This window comes from Podarcis liolepis (genome assembly GCF_965112155.1).
Source record: "Podarcis liolepis genome assembly, chromosome: 6".
Taxonomy (NCBI): domain Eukaryota; kingdom Metazoa; phylum Chordata; class Lepidosauria; order Squamata; family Lacertidae; genus Podarcis; species Podarcis liolepis.
Window position 1 is genome coordinate 5,884,571 of NC_139559.1, and position 20,047 is coordinate 5,904,617.

Consider the following 20,047-nt stretch of genomic DNA (forward strand, 5'->3'; position numbering starts at 1 on the left):
AACGGCTGAAGTCCGATTGTGTGGGATCAGCCATTTTCCACTGCCGGACTCTATTGAGAGCTACTTGTGGTAGTGATTTATATTGTGCCAGTAATGTACATGGTATTTTAAAGAGTTGCATAACTTAAGTAGATGGGTCCCTGCTGCAAGGAACTTACAATCTAAATTCCAAGGAAAATAAGGGGTGAATAGGAGCAAGTGCAATTATACACTTATTTGGGCTTCATTGTGTTATGCACTGAACTGGAATTTATATTGTTTTGCAGATCCACATGTGCCGTATGAAGATAACAACTCGCACATGTCATTTCTATAACAATGTGGAAGGTATGAATAAACGTTTGTGAAAGTAATTCTCAGTTTGGGAGTCTGGTAATTGATGTTGGGCTGGTTTTATATCAGTCTTTCTGTTGACTACTTGCATGTAACTGTTTCTTCCGGGCAAAACTGCCAGCCCCTGCTGTTCATTTTTGTTAGGTTTGTAAGCATCATTAACTAGTTTAGATTGTACAACCCATACTAGTCTGTGCGCTTGTGAATGCTTTCCTTTCAGGTAGATATTGGCTAATTTAGTTCTCAAATTGCTGGCTGTGGAAACTGGATTCCCGCCTAAGAAATTGACCTAAGAGGTTCAGATGTGGCAATTTCCTGTGTTCAGTGGGCTACATTCCAGCTAGGCAAAATGTAAAGATTTCTAAATATACCCCCATGCACACTTCTCCATTACCCATTTAGGCAGACAATCGGTATAATTGTAGCCAGGTAAAAGCACACAAGGAGGGTGCAGACCAGATGAGCGAATTAACCTGGTGAGGACGTGTGGGAAAAGTCCCAAGGGTGAATAGAAGCACTTACAGAAGGCTGCGTTTCGGCCCTGGGCCTGAGGTTCCCCATCCCCTACATTGCGGAAGGAACACTACTGAAAAGCTCTCCACCATGCCACCATAGCGCTAGTCCACAAGAATTCAGTTATAAGTGCAGATGCTGCAATATCTAAAGCGAGACTTCTCAAACATAGTGCTGTTTTGATATAAGATCCAGAAGGGCTGAAGCTCAGTGGGAAAGTACATCATTTACATGCAGAAGGTCTGAGGTTTAATCCCTAGCAACCCCAAGGAGATGGGGCTGGGAAAGTCTCCTTTGAAACCTTCAAGCATTTGCCAGTCAGTGTGGTACTGTGTGATACTGAAACAGATGAACCAAAGATCTGACTCCATATAAGGCAGCTTGCTAGATTGCTAAAAAGTAGCTGTGCAATGAGGTACCATTATCCCAAAGGTTTTTGAAATTCTCATCCTGTCAGAAAGTCTCACTTATATTGAATTCTTATTCAGTATATAAACTTCACTTGGAAGATAGCTTCCAAGAAGTAAAGCTGGGGGAACCAGGCAAAGGGCCTTCTTGGTGGTGGCGCCCATCTCCCATCGGATGTCAAGGAGATGAATAACTATATTACATTCATGAGACATCTGAAGTCAGCCCTGTATAGGGAAGCTTTTTAAGATTTAATGTTTTGCTATGTTTTTATATATGCTGGAAGCTGCCCAGAGTGGTTGGGGCCATCCAGTCAGCTGGGTAGGGTACAAATAATAAATTATCACCATCATCATCATTTTAGCAGTGTTGAAGTTCAAACTTATGCCTCTAGGTAGTCAGCTGGTTTTAGAAAGGCACTGACTATTATACCATGCACATTCAGCTATAGTTGGCATTATGTGAAGTGACCTGCTTGCACATTCAGAGACAATAAGGCCTAGGAAGGTAAAAGACTGCCCCCCTGTATAAGGAATACTAAGAGCCCAGAATTTGGGGACCATAGAAAGTGGCACTGATCAATAATTTCAGGTTAAAATACAGTGGTGCCTCGCAAGACGAAAATAATCCGTTCTGCGAGTCTCTTCGTCTAGCGGTTTTTTCGTCTTGCGAAGCAACCCTATTAGCGGATTAGCGCGTTTAGCGGTTTAGCGGCTATTAAAGGCTTAGCGGCTAAAAGGCTATTAGCGGCTTAGCGGCTTAGAAAAAGGGGGGGAGCAAAAAAAAATCGGAAGACTCGCAAGACGTTTTCGTCTTGCGAAGCAAGCCCATAGGGAAATTCTTCTTGCGAAGCGCATCGAAAAACGGTAAACCCTTTCGTCTAGCGGGTTTTTCGTCTTGCGAGGAATTCGTCTTGCGAGGCATTTCGTCTTGCGAGGCATTCGTAAATCTCTCTCTCTCTCTCTCTCACACACACACACACACACACACACACACACACAAAGACACATACATAATGGGTGGGGGGGAGAGAGATGGTGCCATCCATGAGCATAGCTTGCAGAGTGTGTCATCTGCATATAATGTGGTATCTTATGAGAAACATAATTAAGAACTAAATCAACAGATGTTCAGATATTTTTGGAACCTTTCCTGGAATGTGGAAGCAGCAGGCTCTTATGTTCATATAATCATGTAAGTTAAAGATAGAAGGAGCAATCCATCAAGTGCTGTTGATGCGCAACCTGCATTAATTTTAAATGTGATTTGTGCAGGAAATGGGCAGAGGTTGCTTAGCAGCAGTGTTGGGTGGTTGCACCCAGAAAATGATAATTAAGGGTGCAGATGAAAGTATATAATTTAAGCAGCAGGGTCATCGTGGAATCGTACTCACTACATTTTGTTCACAAGTAGAGTTCAGGGGAAATGCTTCTGCTTTCTGCTAGGTTGCAGCAGAAGTCAGCTGTGCACTACACAAATTAGCTGGTGCCTCTGATGTCATGAATCCATGTCTTGCCCCATTGCAGGCAGGTGTTTTTTTTAATTAAAAGGGAGGGAAAGGACTTGCAGGTTTGCTTGTTTTAGGGCTGCAGTATTAATTGATTCATCAAATGAATAAATTAAAATGGTAGAACTCAATTAAAATTTTAGGCCTGATTAATTGGGCATTGCCACTATATCATCCAATCTTCTATTAAACCCCCAAGGGCATCACCCCTTCTCTTCTGCTCAGCTAGGCACTGCTTCTAGTGGAAAATAGGATATCATCCCAGGGCCCTCCTGTGATGATGAAGGGGCCTCCAGGATGACATAGCATTCCTCACTGAGAAGAGTGTTTGGTGTAGGACGAGGCTTCTCTCCCCCAGTCTAAATATGCCCAGTTCTTTCAAACTTTCTTGATAGGACCTGCTTTCCATAACCCTAACCACCTAAGGCAGGGGTTGGCAAGGTTTATCTTGCCTGGGCTGAATCGGTCCTGTAGGGATCCCTCCGTGGGCCGGATCGTGCGCGTGTGTGAGCGTGCACGCCCACGATTTTCGGCGTGTGCGCGTCCGCAATTTTCAGCGTCTGCACAGACGCAATTTCCGGCACCATGGAAGTGAGTCCCTGCACCACGCCGGTTTAGCTCAAGTGGGCAACTCGGTTCGGGGGCTGCTCGGGGGCCGGTCAAACGACCTCCGCGGGCCGCTTCTGGCCCATGGGCCTTAAGTTGGTGACCCCTGACCTAAGGCTACAATCTGGGGAATTTGGATTGGGCAGAGGTGTCCTTTGCCCAGCCCTTCTGGCCACCCAGCTCTGGAGTGATGCCAACATTTCTCTGCTAGTGGGCAGGCCCAAAATGGGATGTTCAAGGAGCCGGGAATAGATGAGCCAGCCTGGGATCTGCTGGAATATGCTAACTCCTCTTTTCTTTTCTATAGAGAAGAGCACTGAAAAAGACCTGATCAGCTCCATCTTGGATATTGAAGACCTGGTTAAAAATGGGAACAAGCACAGGTCACAATTCCTCTTCACTTTCTCTTTCTTTATGCCTCTCCCCATATGAACCAACACGGACCCTATGTTCATCATCTTAGGCCCGTGTTCATGTGCCTCCTTCATGAGAAATCCAGAGGGTGGCAACATGAGAAGGAGCCTTTTTTGCAGTGACTCCCCTTTTGTGGAATTCTCTCCCCAGGGAAGTTGCTGGCTGCCTTCATTGCATATTTTAGGTGCCAGGCAAAACACTTTCTCTATAGCCAGGTCCTTGGCTGATTAACATGTTATGGCCTTTTAAATGAGTTGGGGGGGTTATTAGTTGGTTTTTGTTTTATGAAGTTTGTGTTCTTATGTTGTGAAATGCCCTGTGATCTTCAGATGAAGGACAGTATACAAATTTCATTAACAAACAATTATAATATTAGCAGTATATTCTCAATAGATAATTGCATTAGTGCTGAACTGAAATGAGGAAAGGATTCAGTTTTGACAGTCTTTCAAAATTCAGTCGTTGTGCACAGTAAATTTGTGCATGTATTTGTATATAGGAAATGTATATGTGCATGTATATAGGAAAATATAGGAAACTTTTCTAGTATATTAGGAAAATGCTCTTTAAATATGAAGTGCTCAAACAATTTCATATAGTCTGTGTTGGTAATCCATACACCAAACCTGTGAACATGGGGATAGGCTTAGACTCAGATGTAGTGGTTTGATTTAATAATGCCCAGTGAGTTCATGACTAGGCTGAAATTTGAAGTGGGGATGTTGTCATTTGTCGCTCACACCTTCAGCCATGCAAGTTGTTGTATTATCTTTCTATGAATAGAAAGCGCTGGCTGCATTCACTTACATCTACATACTTGACTATTGCAAAAAGAGTCAACCCAAATGTTTTATTTGTTGGTTAAATTTATATCTTGCCCTTCCTTTCAAAGGAGCATTAATCAATCATAAATAAAATCTGTATTGCAGAATTTAGGAATTCATTAAAGAAGGGCATGGAAAAAGAAAAACCCACTGTTATATGAAATTACTGCTTCATTTAGTCATAGAAAGATTAGGGACTGAATTGCATTCCTTTGGCTAGGGAATTCAAAATCTCCAGTGCAAGTCTGTGTAAATACCAAGACATCTATGACTAATTATCAAACGAGTGCTGTTGGATCTATACCACTGTAGCTGATGTTCATACACTGATAAGCTCATCAGGTGGGAGATAATTCCAAATCTCCCTTTTCTATACTTTCTAAATCATGAACAATCCATCTTTGTAAGCATAAGCCCCATGACACATCTAATTAAGTAAACAGATATTTGCTTAATGGGCTATAAAGCTCTGATTGAAAAATGACTACATGATAAGCACCCGCCCCCCCCCTTTGTGTAATGATTTATCAAGGTCCCTTCTCTATTTTACAGTTTATTTTCTTGGTTGAGAGCCTGGTTTTTTTAATGTTGTTGTTGTTGTTGTTGTTGTTGTTGTTGTTGTTGTTGTTGTTGTTGTTGTTATTCCCCAGCCACTCTGGGCGGCTCCCAACAGAATTAAAAGCACAATAAAACATCAAACATTAAAAACCTCTCTGAACATGGCTGCCTTCAGATGGCTTCTAAAAGCCAGATAGTTGTTTATTTCCTTGACATCTGACGAGAGGGCACTCCACAGGGCGGGCACCACTACTGAGAAGTTCCTCTGCCTGGTTCCCTGTAACCCCCCTTCTCGCAGGAAGGGAACTGCCAGAAGGCCGTCAAAGCTGGACTATGTCAGTGTAAAAGTTGAATGCCTTAAATCTGGGATAGGCAAACTCGGCCCTCCAGATGTTTTGGGGCTACAACTCACATCATCCCTAGCTAACAGGACCAGTAGTCAGGGATGATGGGAATTGTAGTTCCAAAACATCTGGAGGGCCAGGTTTGCCTATGCCTGCCTTAAATGCTAAGCTTACTAGCAGCCTCTGCACCACCACCTTCTTTTATCTCGCTGCATTTGCAGGGTCAAGGATTTATTCCCAGCATTCTCTTTTATCAAATGAGAGAGGAGACGGGCCCATGTAAACCCACCAAACCATCTGCCTTTAAGACTAGCTCATTAAGAAGCTGACAAGAAACCCCTGAGAATCTTAATAAATGACTGTGGAAAGCATGTTGGTTGTCTTGTAGCACTGTGTACATTTCCCTCCCTCTCTCTTTAAACAGAGTTTGCCCTTACTATCTTTCTCGGAGTTTGAAGCAGCAGGCAGACATCATTTTTATGCCTTACAACTATTTACTGGACCCAAAGGTATGTGGGGTATTATTTTAAAATTCAAGGGTGTTTTACTGAATATTTTAAGAGGATTTTGGTGGATATGCCAGTAAATTGCTTAATTAACTCATTACAGGAAACAATACAGATGCTAAATGCTTATCACATAAGGCAGAAATACATATATATACATGATGATTAAACCCAAAAAATTAATTTGTGTTTCTTTTATTTTAACATATTTCCTTCTCAGAAAGAGAGATAGTTTTGTTCACTAGTTTTTTTTGTTGGAACTCGTCATGTAGCATCTTTCTTTCTTTCTTTCTTTCTTTCTTTCTTTCTTTCTTTCTTTCATCCATCCATCCATCCATCCATCCATCCTTCCAAATATGTTGAATATTGTTTGGTTTGTTGAGCTTCCCTGCTGGGCTAGGCATACAATGGAGAACTTCAGTTGCTTTTCTTTGTTTTCATCATAGAAACTTTCCCAGCTAAATTTCTCCCTTCAGTATAACAAATTCAAATCACAGGAGTCTTTGCATATCTCCCTGTACTAACAAGGCTAGTTTAGTGGCGGTGTGACAGGCAAATTAGAGCCATGTGGTTCTTGATCCACCTTGAATATGGTGCTATATACTGAGTATTAATAATAATAATAATAATAAATTGTATTTATATCCGGATGTCAGGGAACTGACATCGGAGCGAGAGGCGAAGGGGAGGCTCCCAGATGATGCTGGCGAAGGACCCAGCAGCAGGGGGAGAAACAGCTCAGTAGAGGGGGAAGCCAATCAGCGCAACACCAGGGATAAAGGGGGGCAGACGGGGGAAGTGGAGAGAGGGCTCAGGGACTCTTCACTGGACATCAGTGAGGAGAGCCCAGGTCCTCCGCTACCTACGCCTTCCCTGCGCAGAAGACTCCCGCGCAGTGAGAGGAGGAGGAGACTGGGTGTCAAACAACTTTTATGTTGGAAGAGGTTCAAGAAACGCCCACTGATGGATTCTGCCAGTGACTGAGGCAGCCACGATGAGAAGGGGCTGTGCAGTCAGAAAGGTTTAACAAGGCAAATTAACCGAGAAAGGCACCAGTTTACGCACGAGTAACTCATACCCATTACACCCGCCCTCCGAAGCCGGGCTCAGGGCGGCTAACAACAATAAAACAGTACAAAAGTACAGCACAAACAACACTCTAAAATCATTCATTATAAAATTAATTAATTAGAAGCCTCTTTGAGATCTGCTTTTAGAAAAAACTGCTGTGTAGCTTTTATTTTCCCTTACCCCCTTCTTTTGAGGGCTAAAAACCTTTTCTTTAATCATTACTGCAGGTTACCAGGATTCGAGTGTCCTGTACTGGGTGGATAATAGTGAAATCCCAGTACAGGTCACCATTTTGGGATTGTAGCAATTCAGATTTATGGATCATTTTCTAGTTATGAGGTTGATTGAATAATAGGGGTTTCTGATGTGCTGACAAAGCTGTTTCACTGTTTTTCTTTGTGAAATATGCACTGAAGAAGCAAAATGACATGCTGCTTTGGTTTATTGGCATTAACTGTTCCTCAAACACGTGTGTGCAACAGATAACACCCACACACAACTTCCTGCTTGTTGTGGGATTTTAAAGGATATTTTGATGGATTGCCTTACTGTATGTTACTGGTTTTGATTGTACTTGCTGTAATTTTTTTTAGATACTGTTGTGCACCACCTTTAGATGTCTGCAAAACAGGCATCATATAAAATATTTAATAAATAATAGGTTGGCAAGGAACACCTGTGTGAGTGTCATTGAAATGGAATTTTACAGGACCATGTTGCACTTCTTTCATTGGGCCATGTGCAGCTGCCATACCGTGATAGACTGCTTTGTGATGACAGACATTTAAGGGTGGTGTAAATAGTTGTAAACAAGTTGTCCCTGCCATCCTGCCTCACATATCTCCCACTTTTTTTTAAAAAATATAGAGTCGAAGAGCTCACAACTTGGACTTGAAGGGGGCTGTAGTGATACTTGATGAAGCTCACAATGTGGTAAGAAAAGATGCCCCGGCTTCTCTCCATTTTTAACAGGCAAAGAGCCTTGTAGGTATGTTTTCATATAAGAAGTCAAGTACTGTATTTTTCGCTCCATTGGACGCACCGGACCATAGGAGGGGGAGAACAGGGATTTTTTTTTCTTGTTCTCCCCCTCTAAAACAAGGTGCATTCAAGGTACATTCACCAGAGCTTGTGGGGCTGGCGGTGGGGGGAAGCGCTGCTTTCCCCCACCGCCAGCCTCAAAGATCCCTGAAGCCTTTGGAGCGCAGCGCCCCGCTGCCCTACAGAGGTTTGCGCGCAGCCGTCCCCAAGCTAGAGCAGCGAGATAGAGCCCTCCGTCTCGCTGTTCTGGCTTGGGAACAGCCTTGCTAGCTTCTGCAGGACAGCAGGGTGAAGGCACCGTCCCCAAGCTAGAGCAGCGAGACGGAGCGCTCCGCAGTGCTCCGTCTTCCTGTTCTGGCTTTGGGCTTAGCGGCGCAGCCTGCATTCGCTCTATAGGACGCACACACATTTCCCCTTAATTTTTGGAGGGGGAAATGTGCGTCCTATAGAACGAAAAATACGGTAATCTGTGACTATTTGTTCCCCCACTAAGTATTGAGCAACTGAGATGATAGGTCACTGGTGTTATTTTTAAAAGAACTACTCTCTTCCTTTGGTCCTTTGATAATGTTGTCTTCCTAGAGCAGGAATTTGTCCTGACAGACAGACACAAAGTGTGTGCATAGCTGATGTGGTTAAGAGTTTACACTACAAGTGTAACTTTTTGTCTACACCCCTAGGAAAAGATATGTGAAGAGTTGGCATCGTTTGACTTGACACCCTATGACTTGGCTTCAGCTGTGGATGCCATTAACATAGTTCTGGAAGAACAAGTGAAAAACGTTCAGCAGAATGAAATCAACTCTGAATTCAATGTGGAGCCTGCCAGTTCAGGTAGATTGCCTGTATAGGGCAGTGATTTCTTGAATGCAACAAGAGCTTCATTGGGCTGCATGCGTTTTGAGTTTTGCAAAATCAGTCTTCAGAACGTGGACTTTGGTTGCTAGGCAGTTGATGTATTAGGATTATTGCTGGCAACTCTTCTGTGAAAACCCCAATGAAAGAAAGATACTTGTGCAAGAACATGAAAATCTTTTGTGCAGCTGTGTATTAATGCCAGTGAGGCTTCTGCAAGAGTTTTTTCAGTGCATTCTTTGAGCTTGTTGAAAGGGGGGGGGGGTGTTTTCCATGCCAAGGCAAATCCAGTATAAATTAGGTACTTAAAAGCAAATTGTTTAAATGGCGCTTTTGATATTTGTGCTTTGGATTTCTGGATTTTGGTTTGGAGAATTGGTCAAGGAGGGAAATGAAGAGCACATAAAGCCTGCAGGATAGCCATCAGAATACTTTGCAGCCTTCCTGGCCTCCTCTCATCCTCCACTCATCCACAATCAAAGTCCAATAAGCAGTAAACAGGCAGTGCATGTACATTGCACTTGGAAAGGTACATTAGTGTACAATCTAAATATTGAGATTTATACAGGATGGGTTGGGGGAAGAGACATTGATACAGTATTGCACTGGAAACTGCCTGAATAAGAATTCTTTCTGAAACAGGATTAAACATGGAGCTTGAAGACATCGCAAAGATAAAGCGTAAGTACAATTATTAGATTCATATTTTGTCTATAGAGAAGTTTTTTTTAAAAAAATGTTTTGGCAATGGGTGGCTTTCAGTTTAGCCAAGAGGATCATGTAGCTGATTACTCTCTCTATTGCACAGATATTCCAAATTTTGTACTTTATAACCACTTTGGTGCAGTAAATTAAAGATCTGTCAACGTAGGTAGTATGTGAAAAACTGAATGCCTTGAACAATACCCAAAGAGACCAGAGGAACATTTATTAAGGGTTGTGTGCGTGAGGGGAATGCACAGTATCCCTTGTGGAAGCAAATTCCTAATCACTTTGGTTTGAGAGAAACATACATGGTGGATGAGAAATGCTAGCTAATTTACTGACAACTTGTTGAATACTGAAGGATATTTCATGTTTATGCATTTGGCTGGCAAGCTACTACTCATTTGCATATTTTAATTGCCTGTAAACAATGTAATTTGCCTGTCATTTTTATGATATTGGCATATGGCAGATCATTGGTTGACTGGATTCTACTTATCTTACTCAGAAAGTATTACCCCCAAATGTGAAAATCTTGCGTCAGCCCTAGACAAAGTCCTTTGCTTTAGTTCTTTAGTTCTTTTTGAAAGTTATGTCCTGCTTTTCAGCAACAAGCCCACTGAGGTGGTCTGTTCATTGCAACCTCCCCACCCTGAGGGAGTGTGTCACTTAGAAGGAGCCCTTTTCTTGTTGGGAAGGCAGTGAGAGAGTGCCTGTGTTGCAGTCTTGTCTGAGGAGGAAGAGCTGGATAATTTGGTTATATGCCAGCTGCATAACATTCCTCCTCTTCCTCTGTTTGCCTTCAAGAGATTCTTCTTCAGCTAGAAAACGTTATAGATGCTGTCGAGCTGCCACCAAGTGGAAGTGGACTCACTAAGGATGGAAGGTATGTTTCAGGAGATACAAAGCGTGTGCCAAGTTGGCATTTCTTGTTTTTGTGTGCCTGCCCATAGACTCATAAAATTGCTGTGTTGCTTGTTTTATGGTGTAGGGTGTTTCCTTGAGAATCTTGGGCCTGAGTCACCCAGGTTTTCTGGAGCTACAGTTGTGGCTGCTGGAAATTGTAGCTGCAAAGAGGTTGCTTGACAAAGGGTCAGACTGGGACACTCGGTTCAAACCCTTGCTTGACTATGAAGCTCACTGGGTGTCCCATCAGGTCAAGTAGCACATTATAATGCTTAGACTAGTGAGCAGTGAAGCTCATTTGGAGGCCTTGGGGTACCTCCTACCTCTCTGCTTAACATATTCTACAACGTTGTTATAATGATAGGGAATGAACGAGCCATTTATGCCACCTTGAATGATAGGTGGGATATAAATATAATAAATTAATGAAATATTGCTTAGCCTGCCCTATCTCGCAGGTTGGTTTGGGAGGATAAAATGTCCAGAGGATACACTATTGGGGGAAGGGTTGATTACAAATACCAAATAAAACAAATCACTCGACTTTCATCAAGCCACTGCATTTCACATTTCCAAAAACAGATACTATTTTTTAAAAGAAGGTTTCTAGCCCTCATGTTTATGGAGGCTCATCAAGCTTTGGTCGGAGGTGGTGGATGGTATTCAACTAAAGTTAAAGGTGAAGGTACCCCTGACCGTTAGGTGCAGTCGCGGACGACTCGGGGGTTGTGCACTCATCTCGCTCTATAGGCCGAGGGAGCCAACGTTTGTCTGTAGACAGCTTCCAGGTCATGTAGTCGGCATGACTAAGCCGCTTCTGGCAAAACCAGAGCAGCACACGGAAACGTTTACCTTCCTGCTGGAGTGGTACCTATTTATCTATTTGCACTTGACGTGCTTTTGAACTGCTAGGCAGGCAGGAGCTGGGACTGAACAATGGGAGCTCACCCCATCGCGGGCATTCAAACTACATATTTGATTACCGCTCTCTGTTACAGAATAGGTTCTCCATACTTAGAGGGAGGAATTCAACATGGCATTAAGCAGATTGCTCTTTCAGCGCAAGCTTTTCTGCTTGTCTGATGGAATGATCTGCCTTTTCCTTCCCCCACCTGTTGTCCTGGGGGTTCTCCCACTCTCCCCAGAGCTTGTACTGTCAATGCTCATTAGCTAAATCTCATCCACTTTATTTTAGCACATCCCTTGTAATAATTCTCCTTCTAGCTGTTCCTTTTTGTTGATTCAGATCTAGGATTAAATATTCTTTAGGCTTAATCCTAGTTCCTTTAGAATTGATCTGAAATCCGGGGTTGATTCTGAGTAGTTCTTCTAACTCTATATACATAATGTTTGTATGTGCTGAGAACCGTAGAATACCTTAGTGAGAAATGGAGTGAGACTGTTTTCTATTTTGTACTTTGGTTAGCTACTAGGATAAGACTCAGTATTTTGTTTATGTTTCTTCTTGAAATTACAGCTATATATTTGACCTGTTTGAAAAGGTCCAAATCACATCCCAAACCCAAGCATCTCTCCTTGAGTCACTGGAACAAATCTTACAGTATTTAGCAGGCCGTAAGTGTACACATTATACTTTGGAAAAATAGGGGGTGGGGAGAAAGTTTGAAAGCAGGGTATAATATTGTAAGAGTGCACAGCATTGCATGAGCCCAAGAAACAGACCTGAAAATAGTTAAGGTACATCTAGAGAAAATGAAACAAGGCGGGAGAGAACTAGAATACAGGTGAGAGATTCATGGTGAATATGATTGAACACAAGAACTCATTATGAAACCTATTCTGTATGGTGGGGGTGGTGAATAAGCAACAGAGGTCCATGGGAAGAGATCCCAGAATTGTCAGAGGCATCTTATGATAAGTTTGCTAAACATTTTGAGTATACAGTGCCTCCATGCCTACAACACATGTGTGGCTCCATGCCTACAACGCAGTGTTCATAAATGGATTTTTGATGATTGTGAGCAAAGTCATGTAAAAATGTTACAATATTCTCCCCTGCCTTTAGGTACTGGCATATTCATCAATACAGCTGGGTTGCATAAATTTACAGACATAATTCAGGTAAATATATCTTGCCTCCTCTTTTGTACTTTCAAAGACTGAAAGGCACCATGGAGAGAGTTGTAAATTCAGTAATAACATTCCAAGTGAGCTATTCATGTCATTCTGTGAATATCTTCATAATGCACATTATGTAAACCTGGGGCAAGTTGGTAATTAGAGAACAGGATGGTTAAAATCACTTTACAGAATTCTGCTGCACTCTCATGTTCAACCTGCTCAGGTCCGAAGCTGTGATAAGGTAGGGTGGTTGGTTGTGTTTGCGTAAGTTTATTATAGTGAAGGAAAAAGAAATTTTGCTTGATGGTGGCAGCAATCAAGGCTGTGGTCATTTCCACTTGGTATTCTTTGTCTTTGAAGAGAGGCTTTGAATGCCAATTTACTGTGCACAATGGAATGAGAGTTCCAAGGGATGTGGTCTGCATTTTTCAGTTTAGAAACTGTAGCATATTTGTTATTCACTGGAATGTAATTGGGAGAGTTTTAAGGAAACCAGATTGAGCTGGAGCAATGTAAACCAGGCATAGTCAAACTCGGCACGCCATATGTTTAGGGACTACAACTCCCATCATTCCTGACCACTGGTCCTGTTAGCTGGGGATGATGGGAGTTGTAGTCCCAAAACATCTGGAGGGCCGAGTTTGCCTGTGCCTGGTGTAAACCTTTCCTGCAGATCAAGAACAAATCCTATGGGAATCCTATCTTTTAGATACAGTAACCTTTATGTTTGCTTTGAGCACTGGATGGGTCTTGACCGGAAATGCTGGTGAGGGTGACCAGGATGATGATAGAGTCGGGGGGGGGGGGGAAGAGCAGTAGAAAAATCTGGGTATCTTTAGGCTGGAGATGAGGAGGAGGATGACCAGGAAATTGACAGTGTCTAAAACCAAGAGGTTAGGGATGTTTAGTCTGCAGAAGAAAAAATTAAAGGGAGATGCATTTGCTTGTGGTATTTCCACATAGGTTTTCATTTCAAATCTTCTAGATTCCAGACAAGTCATTATCCATTGCAGTTATAGGAAATTGCAATGATAGGAAATGAACTAAGACTTATTTAACTTCTTCATAAACTTAATGCAAACGAGTTAATTTTTTTGTACATGGATTAAGTTTTGATAGCCTTAATTTCGCTCTTTCTACAGTGCCATGAAGTATATTTAAGAGTACTGAGAAACCTTTTGCTCCTCAGGGTACCATCCTTTCAGATTGCTTAAACTTGCTTCATATTAATACCTTATAATATAGGAAACGTAAATCTATCCAAACTGTTTTATCCAGAATATTAGCAGTGATTTTTGGCCATTTCCCCTACCACAAAACATCCAACAGCATCTCCTGACCAGCTACCAGTAATAATGAAATAAACTGTTTTTTTAGAAACAGAATTGTAGGCCATTCGTTTTTATTAACTTCTTGAGCTCTCTGATGTAGTTCTTTTAACTTCCACTAGGGGGCGATCACTCTCCAAGCTATAATATATACTGTACTTTTCTGTGTATAAGACTAGGTTTTTTTACTTTTAAAAAGGGTTAAAAATCTGGGGGCATCTTATACACGAATAGTGCATATGCCCATTTTCTAAATTTGGGGTCCCTAAAAGTAGGGTGCGTCTTATACATGGGGGCACAGAAAAATACAGTACTTTTTAAAGATATTCGGATAGTAGGGCAGCTATAGTTATTCTAATAAAACACATCATATTGTCATTGTATCTCTTTATATGTGCATTGGTGTTTACACATTTGTAAAGTACATTTATTGATGAATTAGGCATGATTATATGCCAGTTAAATTATATATGAGTGAGGCGGTTTGGCAAACTCGGGCAGGGCAGAGTGAGTTGGGGGATGGCCTTTCCCCCCCAGTAAAACTAAAGTAAAGGTAAAGGTACCCCTGACCGTTAGGTCAGTTGCGGATGACTCTGGGGTTGCGGTGCTCATCTCGCTTTACTGGCCGAGGGAGCCGGCGTTTGTCCTCATGACTAAGCTGCTTCTGGCCAGCATGACTAAGCTGCTTCTGGCAGCGCACGGAAACGCCGTTTACCTTCCCGCCGGAGCGGTACCTATTTATCTACTTGCACTTTGACGTGCTTTCAAACTGCTAGGTGGGCAGGAGCAGGGACTGAACAACAGGAGCTCACCCCGTCGCGGCGATTCAAACTGCCGACCTTCTGCTTGGCAAGCCCTAGGCTCTGTGGTTTAGACCACAGGGCCACCCATGCTAGTAATACTATAAGAAGGTAAAAAGAGCCTGGCTGCTGGATCAGGCCAATGGCGCATCTAATCCAGCATCCTGTTTTCACAGTGGCCAACCAGGTGCCTTAATGGGAAGCCAGAAGCAGGACCCAAGCACAGGAGCACTCTCACTGCCTGTGGTTTCCAGTAACTGATATTCAGAAGCATTAAGCCTCCAGCCGTAGAGACAGAGCACAGCCACCATGGCTAGAAACCACTGATAGCCTTCTCCATGAATTTGTCTAATTCTCTCTTAAAACCAACTAAGTTGATGGCCATCAATGCCTGCTGCGGGAGCAAGTTACATGGTTTTTACTATGTACTGCATGAATAAGTCCTTTTTGTCCAGAGCGCTGTATAAGATACACCATTCATCTCTTATACACCAATATCTTGTTCCCCCTTAGCTGCCTTTTTTCCTAAACTGAAAAGTGGCTATTTATGTCGACTCAGAAGTAACCCTGTGGAACCCCAGGAGTAATCGTTGGCAAAATGAGAACTAAAACGCCCACAAATTGCCCTTCTGCACACTGTTACCCTTTACAGTGGTACCTCTGGATGCGAACGGGATCTGTTCTGCAGCCCTGCTTGCATCCTGAAGTGAACGCAACCCACGTCTGCACGGGTTGCAACTCGCCGCATCTGCGCATGTGCGTGATGTCATTTTGAGTGTCTGCGCATGTGCGAGCGGCGAGACTCGGAAGTAACACATTCCATTACTTCCAGGTCGCCGTGGAGCGTAACCTGAAAACGCTCAGCCTGAAGTATATTTAACCCAAGGTATGACTGTTCTGTGCTTTCAGCCTGGTGATAGAGTTGGAAGCCTTGCAAAGGTGTTGCGGATAACCAGCAGAAATCCTTTTTTATTTTGAAATTATTTTGTTGTTATGATGAAGCCATTCAGAAGCATGCTGAATCTTATTTACCTTGCTTGAAAGTCATGGAGGGTTTTCCCTCCCCATCTTACATTTTCTCCCATCTTGTTTCCTAGACTGTTTTTAATTTCCGTCCATCAGAAGGCACGTCTAGTTCCATCCTGGGCTGCTCAGTCTCAAAGTATTATAAGGTATGTTGTGCTGTTCTGAGGCTGATTTCCTACTTTAGCTTGCCTGTGGTGCTGAAAATAGGGACACGGGTAGCGCTGTGGTCTAAACCACAGAGCCTAGGGCTTGCCAATCAGAAGGTCGGCAGTCTGAATCCCTGCGACGGGGTGAGCTCCCATTGCTCGGTCCCTGCTCCTGCCAACCTAGCAGTTCAAAAGCACATCAAAGTGCAAGTAGATAAATAGGTACCGCTTCAGCGGGAAGGTAAACGGCATTTCCGTGCGCTGCTCTGGCTTGTCAGAAGTGGCTTAGTCATGCTGGCCACATGACCCAGAAGCTGTACGCGGGCTCCCTCGGCCTGTAAAGCGAGATGAACGCCACAACCCCAGAGTCGTCCGCAACTGGATCTAACGGTCAGGGGTCACTTTACCTTTACCTTTATGGTGCTGAAAAGTCAAAAGATTTTAGTTTTTTATAGGCTTAGCAATAAATGGTTGAATTAAGTTTGAGGAAAAAGAGGGCTGCATGAGTTTACCATAGTACAGTGGTACCTCGCAAGACGAATGCCTCGCAAGACAGAAAACTCGCAAAACGAAAGGGTTTTTGGTTTTTTGAGTTGCTTCGCAAGACGATTTTCCCTATGGGCTTGCTTCGCAAGACGGAAACATCTTGCAAGTTTGTTTCCTTTTTCTTAAAACCGTTAATACAGTTGCAACTTGACTTCGAGGAGCAACTCATAGCACGCGGTGTGGTAGCCTTTTTTGAGGTTTTTGAAGACTTTGGTGATTTTTGAAGCTTTTCCAAAACTTTTCCGACACCGTGCTTTGCAAGACGAAAAAAACCGCAAGACGACAAAACTCGCGGAACGAATTAATTTCGTCTTGCGAGGCACCACTGTATAATTAGTGACTTTATACCTTTTCAGTTGTAAGATACTGCAAAAGAGTAAGTTAATACCTTTTCAGAATTTACTCAGTTCCTTGTTCAAACTGCATAGGCCCACTTACAACATGTTGCCTGCTAGTAGAAGCTGGTTCTGTTCATTGCTCCCTTACAAACTTCATTGTGGTGATGCAAGTAGCATAGATGTCCTATTCTTGTACTTCATATTTATTGATTATTCCTCTTAGGTCCACATCCATCTAGATGCAAGTAATCATAAAAAGAAGCAGAGGACAGACCTGTGGAATTCGTCAGCAACTAAAAAACAAGGTGACAATGCTGATACGTTGCTTTGATCATGTAAATCTTTCAGCCCAGGTTTCTTCAACTTAAATGAGAACTGGAGGCAGCTGTGTGTGCCATGATAGCAATCTATAATCTCATTTGGCCAGGACATTTTCTAGCCAGTTTTTGTGAAACCATTGCGTAGTTTTGTCATTGCACTGTGTAATTGTGCTTCCAAAATTTAATGTTGTGTTTGAAGGTATTGATGCTGTGCTGTTGATTTTGGGAAGAACTGAGGGGGCAAAGATAGGCAAAAGCAGGGCAAACAGTGGCATTGTTGCGTTCTCAAAGTAAAGGAAGGATTGAACTCTGATTAATAAGAAGACACACAGAGACTTGAACCAGCAAGGCTCTGGGAAGGGTGCGTATAATCGTGTCTCTCTGTGCCTGTCCGTCAGATCTCCGCAGCCGTTTTATTCACAAAAGAACTTTTTACAGAGTGTTCGTAAGAACCAATCATTTCCTCTGAGCATTTAAACAAACCCACGTGGGGACAAGTTAAACTACTAAAACTAATTAAGCACAAATATTTCTGGGGTAAACAAAGAACAGAACTACAAAGAAGAGCATCTGGCAACCCCGGAGGTAATAAACAAGCAATACATATGATAAGGAGGATGTCCAGGAGGACAGTGACCATTATCCCCTTCATGTGAGATCTGTTTCCTGGCCCTAAGATTAACATTCTAAGATTAATATCAGAAATCTACAAAGATGAAACTGCCCAGTCTTTGAGGACACAGGACGCCTGCCTGTCTAAGTGTGTACGTGATTTGTGAAGAGCAAGGAGAAATGGGCAGCAAAGGCAAAAGGGCATCAAAAGGGCATGAATGTAGAATCTTATGGGATTTAATCAGAAATTATCGTCAATATATCAAACCCAGTCATCACAATGTCTTCATTGTGGACACGATGGCTTGATGTATATTCTATAATTCCTCATGGTAATCCCATCTGATCCCTACAGGCATGACCATGTAGGTTAGGTAATTAAGGACTGGGAGTCTTAGACATAGGAAGGAAGCTAGGAGGACCACTATCTTCCATTTTCATCCCCCAGATGATATGCATCAGCCTTTTGACTGCACACACAGACTCCTTACCTCCCTCTATGCCACAAGTTGTCATTAAATCAGGAAACCTAAATTTAAACAGATTTCCCTGTTTTGCTGCTATCTTTGGAATAAGCTGACTTCAAACTGTGGCTTAATATTCTGGCTTGTTCTGAAGTTTGCAACCATGGTTCCCCTGCTTTGGACAAAATGGGAATCAATGCTTAATTTAGAGCACGGGTGGGAAACCTGTGGCCCTCCAGTCGTTGCTGGACTACAGATCCCATCATCCTTGGTCAGTGGCCGTATCAGCAAGGGATGATGGGGGTTGGAGTCCAACAGCATCTGAAAGGTTACATATTTCCCACCCCTAAATTAGAATTAAGTACTAATTTGTTTGCATCTTGAATGAAAGGAGGTGTACAGGAACAAAGGGTGTGTGTGTATATATCTCACATTATTACAATAGCCAAACTTGGTGTGTTCTAAAGAGCAAAAATGAATTCACTTGACCTTTAGCCTCTAATGATGCTGATGCAATTATAAAGGTATGTTCCCATATAAATATTTCACCCCCACAGTTGTTGTCGTAAGTAATTTGATAAATTATATTTATTTTACACATACCAATTCTGAGTGGGGAAAACTCTTGTTTAGGTTTACTTCAAGTACTTCCTACTGTTCATAGCATGCCCTTGTACTTTAGTTCCAGAAACTCTTGCAGGCAGTCTAGGCAGTACACATTTTCCTTGTTTAGAAATGTGGTGAATAATACAGAAAACAAAGAATCTGGAGTGTTGATAAGAGAACCTTGAGAATTGAAGCCCACAAATAACAAATCTCGCAATTCCTTTGCTTGTTCCATGCTCTGCCTCTACTTTCTTTTGTGCCAGAAATGTGATACCGAGTGAAGTGCCAACTTAAATGGTCGCCTTCCCAAACTTGATATCCCCTCCTCCATTCCATGTAAATACAGAGTCACTCCATGTCATACAGAGCAAAGTGAAAGAGGTTCTCTGAGTATACTCTCATGATTTTCACCCCTGCCAGGCAACTGTGCCATGCATAAAATCTGTAGGTTTGGTGAATTCATCTCTCAGAGCCCATCATTCAACCATCTCAGCATTTCTCTATCTTCTCATGTCCTACAGCTAAGCACTTTTTGAAAGTGCTACCTGCCAGTGATAGAATACATAGCTGCATTGAATTTTTTATTTTGTCCCAAGTTAGCCAATGGCTACTTCTAGTCAATGTGTTCATCCTTCAGAACGGGTTTTCTAGAGGCGATATGGTGAGCTGTCGGCACTCAGATCTGACTCTCCTTGTATCTATGCAGTTCTGCAGTGATAAACATTGAGGTACACCCAGATACTGCTTTCCTTCCTAAGATAGAATTGTTTTATATCAGTCAAGAACTTGCTCTACCTAACTTCTTCTCTTCTCCATCAGAAGGGAAACCAGTTCTGCACAAGACATTAAAATAAAGTTGCCTTTCTACTTGGAAACATCTTCCAAGGCTCTAGGGCGTTTGTAAGATACTGCTCTTTACAAAGGACCACTCAAAGGATCCTTTTAATAGTGTTTACATGTTTTAGGGCATTTTAAAAAAATAATAACTTTTGTAAAAGTTTTTTGGAACTCACAATTTCTTAATGCTGTGCATTAAGGCTGTCTGAGAAGATGTTAATTAGTTCAAGGCCCGTGGTTGCTTACAAGTGGCCTGCTATATCTGCTTGCAGTAACTTACGGGTCGGTGCTCTTTGCTCCAGCCACAGTGAATACCTCTTAACGTTTTGCCTTGGTGTTTTGTTTGATACA

General features: G+C 42.5%; 1 protein-coding gene and 1 long non-coding RNA gene across 10 annotated transcripts in view; one reads left to right on the top strand and one right to left on the bottom strand.

Annotated features, from left to right (window-relative positions):
• Positions 1 to 20,047, top strand: part of RTEL1 (regulator of telomere elongation helicase 1) — a 77,364-nt gene that overhangs the window by 12,774 nt on the left and 44,543 nt on the right. For all 9 annotated transcript variants that reach the window (XR_014527156.1, XR_014527157.1, XM_083507346.1 and 6 more), the window contains exons 6-16: positions 267 to 327; positions 3,675 to 3,750; positions 5,932 to 6,016; positions 7,952 to 8,017; positions 8,806 to 8,959; positions 9,623 to 9,661; positions 10,493 to 10,571; positions 12,069 to 12,166; positions 12,618 to 12,673; positions 15,899 to 15,973; positions 17,081 to 17,162. Coding sequence is in view for 7 of the 9 variants with exons in the window: in XM_083507346.1 (XP_083363472.1) it covers positions 267 to 327; positions 3,675 to 3,750; positions 5,932 to 6,016; positions 7,952 to 8,017; positions 8,806 to 8,959; positions 9,623 to 9,661; positions 10,493 to 10,571; positions 12,069 to 12,166; positions 12,618 to 12,673; positions 15,899 to 15,973; positions 17,081 to 17,162 (871 nt within the window). In the remaining 2 variants the exon portion in view is untranslated. The remainder of the gene's footprint in view (positions 1 to 266; positions 328 to 3,674; positions 3,751 to 5,931; positions 6,017 to 7,951; positions 8,018 to 8,805; positions 8,960 to 9,622; positions 9,662 to 10,492; positions 10,572 to 12,068; positions 12,167 to 12,617; positions 12,674 to 15,898; positions 15,974 to 17,080; positions 17,163 to 20,047) is intronic.
• Positions 6,355 to 20,030, bottom strand: LOC310708933. Its single transcript, XR_014527230.1, has 3 exons — positions 18,857 to 20,030; positions 16,908 to 17,092; positions 6,355 to 6,409 (listed from the first exon to the last, which is right to left on the bottom strand). It is a non-coding gene; the product is annotated as an uncharacterized lncRNA (long non-coding RNA).